The 7,009-nt window shown below is 39.6% G+C and overlaps 1 protein-coding gene across 1 annotated transcript; it reads left to right on the forward strand.

Moving 5' to 3' along the window:
• Nucleotides 1-926: 926 nt before the first annotated feature.
• LOC100722398 (olfactory receptor 11A1) lies at nucleotides 927-6,066 on the forward strand. The gene is made up of 2 exons (XM_063251757.1): nucleotides 927-944; nucleotides 5,134-6,066. Exons 1-2 carry the CDS (start codon nucleotides 927-929, stop codon nucleotides 6,064-6,066), a joined length of 951 nt encoding a protein of 316 aa, XP_063107827.1.
• Nucleotides 6,067-7,009: the final 943 nt, after the last annotated feature.

A 7,009-nucleotide genomic window follows, 5' to 3' on the forward strand; every position in this document is an offset into this window, starting at 1 on the left:
GTTCACAGGTGCGATACAGTTCTTTTATTTCTTTGTTGATTTTCTGTCTGGTTGATCTGTCCATTGGTATCAATGGTGTGTTAATATCTCCTGTTAGAATTGTTTTACTGCTAATTTGGTTTTTCATTTCTGTTAGTACTTGTTTTATATAACAGGGTGCTCTGGAGTTTGGTGCATATATATTATAGATAGTTATCTCTTCTTCTTGAAGTATGTAGTGTCCTTCTTTATCCCTTCTAATCATTATTGGTTTGAAATTCAGGTTATCTGCAAACAGAATAGCTACCCCTGCTGTTTTTTTGTGTTCCTGTTGCATGAAGTATTGTTTTCCACCCTTTGACTTTGAGTCTGTGAGTATTCTTTTGGGTTAGATGGGTTTCTTGTAGACAGCATATGGTTGGATTCTGTTTCTTGATCCATTCTGCCAGTCTGTTTCTTTTAATTGGTGCATTGAAACCATTTACATTAGTGGTTGTAACTGTTATATATTGGTTTGTTGTTGGCATATTATTTTTTGCTGTTGCATCTTTATCTTTCTGCTCTGTTTAATTGTCTGCTTTGTTTAGTGTTTTTTTCCTAAATGTATCTAGGCTGTCTTTCAGTATTCTTTGCAGGGTTGGCTTAGTGATCATGAAGTTTTTCAGCTGTTCTTTTTCATGGAAGTATCTTATTTCTCCTCAATTTTGAAGGACAGCTTTGCAGGGTACATCAGCCTAGGTTGGAAATCATTTTGCTCTAGGATCTGGAATACTTCACTCCATGCTCTTCTTGACTTTATTGTTTGTGCTGAGAAGTCTGCTGTGATTCTGATAGGTTTTCCTTTATAGGTGATCTGTCTTTTCTCTCTGACAGCTTTTAATATTCTATTTTTTTGTTCAGTTTCTGGGATGTTCATTATTATATGTCTGGGTAGATTTATTTTGGTTATGGGTATTTGGAGTTCTGTATGCTTCACTGATCTTGATATCAGTTTCTAATTTCGTGTTTGGGAAATTTTCAGCTATTACTTCTCTCAATATCCTCTTGACATGCTTTATGTTGTCCCCTTCTTTTTCATTTATCCCTATCAACCTTATGTTGTTCCACTTTGCATCATCTTGCAGGCGTTGAATTGTTATTTCCTGATTTCTTGTTATTTTTAAAAGATCTTTCCTTTCATGTTCACTAGCTGCAATCTTGTCTTCGAAGTCTGAGATTCTATCTTCACATTCATTGAGGAGTTTTTTACAACTTTCAATGGAGTTTTTAATTTCCTGTATATCTTTTTGCATCTGCTTTATGTATTCTGTTTGTTTCTTATATCCAGGGATTCTTTCTTTCTGTTTAGGTCCTCCAATTTTTTAACTGTGTCTTCTTTAGATATGTTCAGCATCTCCTTCATTTCTTTTATCATTTCTTCTTTTACCTGAGAGATTATTTCTAGTTTTAATTCCTTTAAGGTTTCCCAGAGTTGCTTCTTTATTTCAATTATTATTATTTCAGGTATTTCACGTATGTGGAATGTGTTTTCTTCTATGCATGTGGTTCCTAGGCTTTCTTGGGATGGGCTGGATATTTGATGTTGCATTTTGGTCTTTTGTTTTGTCATTTTCCTATATTTTTGAGCTTCAAGTGTTGTTCAAAGTGAGAAAGAGAGTTCCACCAGACCGTGTCTAGGCCCAACAGGCTGGGCTCACAGGAAACTGCGGCCTGGCCCCTCAGGCGAGGAAGAGTGTTCCCCTAGACTGGGATGGGATTCCATGCCTATGCCCAACTGGCTGGGCCTGGCAGGAAACCGCGCACTGGTCCCCAGTCGACAAAGAGAGTTCCCCGAGACAGGGCAGGATTCCTGGAGCAGGATTCCTTGCCTAGGCCCTACTCACTGATCCAGGCATGAAATCACACTGGACCCCAGGCAACAAAGAGAGTTCCCCTAGACTGGGGCGGGATTCTGTGCCTACCCAACTCGCTGGTCCTGGCAGGAAACCGCAGGCAGATCCCCAGGCAACAAAGAGAGTTCCCCCAGACCAGGGTGGGATTCCTGGGGCAGGATTCTTTGCCTAGGCCCCACTCGCTGGTTCCAGTAAGAAACTGCATGCTGGTCCCCAGGCAACAAAGAAAGCTCCAATTTCTTGTTATTTTTAAAAGACCTTTCTTTTTCTGTTCACTAGCTGCAATCTTGTCTTTGAGGTCTGAAATTCTATCTTCACTTTCATTGAGGCAGTTTTTACAACTTTCAATGGAAGTTTTGATTTCCTGTATATCTCTTTGCATTTGCTTTGTATATTCTGTTTGTTTCTTATATTATTCATCCAGGGAGTCTATCTTTTTGTTTAGTTCCTCTCATTTTTAAACTGTCTCTTCTTTAGATATGTTCAGCATCTCTTTCATTTGTTTTATCCTCTCTTCTTTTACCTAGGAGATTATTTCTAGTTTGAATTCCTTTAAAGCTTCCTGGAGTTGCTTCTTTCTTTCAGTTGCTATTATTTCAAGTATTTCAGGTGTATGGCATATGTTTTCTTTGATGTACATAGCTCCTAAGTTTTTTGGGATGGGCTGGAGGCTTGAGATTGTATTTTGGTCTTTATTTTGTCATTTTCCTATATTTCCGTGTTTCAAGTGTTGTTTCAAGACTTCTGCTGGGCCTGTTGGAAATCCTCTTCAATGCTACCAGCTTCTGGGACTCTGGCAGGCCAGTTCCCTGGATTGGGAGAGGGTTGCTGGGATGGGGCAGGCAGGCCCAAGCCCTGCTGAGCCAGTCCAGTGTGGCAGGAAGCCACAAAGTTCCCTGCCCGCAGGAGCAATGATCTTAAATAAACCCCCTCTGGGGGGGGGGCTCAGAATGGTGCAGGGTCACTCACCCCAGGCCACCCAGTCTCCAGAATTGAGGGTGCAGGCAGGCAGACCCAAATCCCTAGAGTTGGCTTAGCATGGCAGGAAGCTGGAAAGTTGGTGCAGGCAGGCCCTAGCCCTGCTGAGCTGGTTCAGTGCAGTGGGGAGCTGTAAACTTCACTTGTTGGTTGGAGCAACGATCTTAAACTCACTTCCAGGGCTTTGAATGGTGTGGGGACATTCACCCCAGGCCACCCTGTCTCCAGAATTCATGGGGATGGTTTTTATAACAATGCACCAGGGTTGTTATTTTGTAAGCTAGCTTAGAGTAAGGAGCAGGGAGTTGCTTGGCAGAAATGATGTGAATAAGGCTTGGGGCAACAGTAACATTAGTACTGGAAGGAGTAGCAAACAGAATCTTGGGTGTAAGGAAGCAATAATAAAAGAATTAAGTTTTAATGGCAGCTGTTGTGCCAGGAGGTGCTCTCGTGGCAGAAGACACAGGTAGAGGAGATGCACTTTGTTATGCTTCCAGAGAAAATGACATCTTTTGTTTGCTTTTACTCTGCTTCATTAGAAGAGGATAGGGTCTTTTCAGGGGGCTAAAAATTCTTAGAGTTATTTTTGTTTCATACTTAGGCTGGCTTTCAGTTGAGCCCACTTGCATTTTTTGGTGTTTTTCTGGAATAGGATTCTTAACATCTACCATTCTTATAAGAGACTCCAGCATCTGGGAATTGAGGGGAGGGGTAGTGGACCCAATACTGGAGGTGACTAGATTGTTTGTAAAATGGGATCCATCCAAAAAAAGAAAGCCAAAACAAAATAAAATGAGATATGTATACTTCCAAAAGGCTGGTAGCATAATAAAAGTTACCCAGAGTAACTTAATGTTCACACACAAAGTGCAAGAGACTGGTAAATTTGTGCCAATGCCCCTTTCAAAGTAAAAGCAATTCCTTGATAAACAAGTAATATTGGAATCTTTGAATAATAGATCATAATTTCTCAGTGTGTTCATTTATATGATCTTTTGTACATGCTAGACACATTTTAAATTCTTCTTTAAGCTTGTGCCCCATCTTATAGATGAAAAATGTTGTCTTGAAGAAGCTAAGAAACTTGACTAAAGACTGACTCTAGAAACAAATTCCCCAATTTTTCACTTCTTTTACACACCCACAGAAACTTCAGTGCCTGTATATAGGTTTTCTCATCTTTCCTCGCTTCCCTTATCAACTTGGTCAATCCCTAACTGCTTTACGGGAGTACAGAGCCAGGAATGATATGTCAAGAATAGTAAGTTAAAGCTCAGATTCCAGTATGCTCATAGCAGTGTTATGAGGGCAAATGAGGTATATCTGCCCTGAGTTCTGCTTTAAGGTGAATGGTTTTCACCAAGATGAGGCTTTTAAAAATGTGGGCTTGCTTATCTCACAAAAAAAAAATCCCAAGGCTATTTCAGGACTGGTTATACATAGTACTTTAGGCCACCTGATTCTGAGTCTCCTATTTACTGTAGGCATAGATAAAATATTTTTAATGGGTCTGATGTTGTTTATTTAAAATGTGAGAGAAAGGACTCCTGTTTTGGGCCTCACCAATGTAATAACTGGTCCCAGAATCAGAGAATCTCAAACCTTGCAACCACAAGATTTTTTCTTGATAATGCTGTGGAAAGAAAAACAAACAAGAAACTTCCAAATTCATTGAGAAGCAAGAAGGAGAGGAAAATAAAATTGATATGATAAATAGTCATTTCCCTCAATGTATGCAGTGGTTAAGGTAAAGGAAAAGGATTTTTGTCTTGAATCTTTGGATGTCTGTTTGAGAGTTCACAAAAATCTCTGGATGTGTTCCTCATCTTTCTTTCTATTCCTCTTCTCTTTTAAATCTTGTTCCCCTCTTCTGGAAATACTCTGATTAGCATATACTTAAGAAAGACATAAGGTAGGGGATTCTCCATCTCTTTCTCTGTCTTTCTACCTATCTATTTCTCTTTCCCTTTCTTCTACTTCTGCTTTCTCTAAAGACTGATATTGTTCCAAATGAAATGAAAATATGAGGAAGGGAAAGTTAGAGGTTGATGTTGAAGACACAGATTCTGTTCCAAATTATTTTCTGTCTCATATTAGGCATTAAAGTAAAAAGTTCTCTTTCTTCATTCAAATAACAAATACTCTGAAAATCTGAGTGAAAAATAAAAAAAAATTCATTGTCTTTCCTTGTTCTCTATGTAAGCTAATACCTTCCACATTTTACATAATTTATCACTGGATGTTTTGCTTCTAGGGCAGCCGTGTTATGGTGATTCCACCCCAGGAAAACCAAACAATAATAGTGGAATTTGTGCTTAGAGGATTCTCTTCTATCCTACAGATAAATGTTTCCCTTTTTATGATATTTTTAGTTTTCTACATCTTGATTATTTCTGGGAACATCCTCATTGTCCTCTTAGTTTTGATTAACCATCCCCTCCACACCCCCATGTACTTTTTCCTGGTAAATTTGTCCTTTCTGGAGATCTGGTATACATCCAACATTGTTCCCAAAATGTTACTAATTATCATTGCTGAACCGAAGACCATCTCTGTGACTGGTTGTCTGGCACAGTTCTACTTCTTTGGATCTCTGGCTGCAACTGAGTGCCTCTTGCTTGCTGTGATGTCCTATGACCGCTACCTGGCCATTTGTCAACCTCTCCACTATCCAGTCCTCATGACTGGCTCCTTCTGCATCAGTCTGGCTACTGGATCTTGGCTCTGCTGTTTCCTTCTGACATCAATCACTATGGTTTTGCTGTGTAGGCTAACCTTCTGTGGACCTAATGAAATTGATCACTTCTTTTGTGACTTTACCCCTCTGGTCCATCTCTCCTGCATGGACACCTCACTGACTGAGACCACTGCATTTGTCACCTCATCAATAGTGACTTTGGTTCCATTTCTTCTCATCATGGTCTCCTACTCCTGCATTCTCACTGCTATTTTAAGAATTCCTTCTGCTACAGGTCGGAAAAAGGCCTTTTCCACGTGCTCATCCCACCTCACTGTGGTCATAGTGTTTTATGGTACACTGATAGTCACATACCTTGTTCCCTCTGCCAACTCTTCCCAGCTATTACACAAGGGGGTTTCTCTTCTGTACACCATCCTAACACCCATGTTCAACCCTATCATCTATAGCTTAAGAAATAGAGACATCCATGAAGCTCTGAAGAAATGCTTGTGTAAGAAGCCAGGTTTCCTTAAATGAGGCAAAAAGGAAGGGCTGTAACAGGTGACCAGATGCTTCTGAGGATGACTGTGGACATGACTGAGTTCTGACAGTCTTAGGTGTATTATGTTCCAGGTTATGATCTAAGTATGTCATATTCTGCTCCATCATCTCCAGTAGTCTTAGATTCTTGTACAAAATCATATAGTCAAAGTAAACTGATAGGATTGTTCAAAATTCATTCAAATACACATGAAGTGTCTGCTATATCGAATGTACTTAAATAATAAAAGTGTATAAATCATAAGCATTTGCTCTTCTTCACTGAATTCACAGTCTTAGAGGAAAGAAAATATCAGAAAAATTAACTAATATAAAACTATAAGTATAAATTTAAAAATTATAACTTTTCAAAATTGTAAATAGTAAGATGGCTATGATGTACTTATTATAATAGTCAAAAATCAAAACACTGACAACACCAAGTTGGTGAGGATGTGGAAAAACTAGAACTCTATTTCATTGTTGGTAGGAATATAAGATGATAAATCCATTTTGGAAGGTAGCCTTGCAGAAAGAATAAATACTAGGCCTCCAAAATTCAAAGACTTAATCCAAAAATAGGCATTCAAAATGAATACACAGGAGCAAAGATGGTGGATAGATAACAACTGGCTACAGAGGCTCCCTGAGATAGTCAACTTAGAATTCAACATAATACAGAGTGGGGAGCCCCAAACAGAGGGAGATGAATTCTCTCATCCCAAGAAGAAATTAAGGTGAGAAGAACCAACCAAACATATAGTCCCAGTGCTCTTATTGGAACAACCAAATGTTTAGTGTTCCCGCTGCAGTGGGGGACTTGCCAATCATCTGAGGTCTCACCGTGACTTGCCGAGGTCCTGCCGTGACTTGCTGACCCATCCAAGGTCCCGCTGCTTCGACTCACAGGAGGCATAGTTACATTAAGTTTGGGGGTCGG

This window comes from Cavia porcellus, unplaced genomic scaffold (genome assembly GCF_034190915.1).
Source record: "Cavia porcellus strain 051 isolate PalLab524CR breed Dunkin Hartley unplaced genomic scaffold, mCavPor4.1 scaffold_1, whole genome shotgun sequence".
In the NCBI taxonomy this organism is placed as follows: domain Eukaryota; kingdom Metazoa; phylum Chordata; class Mammalia; order Rodentia; family Caviidae; genus Cavia; species Cavia porcellus.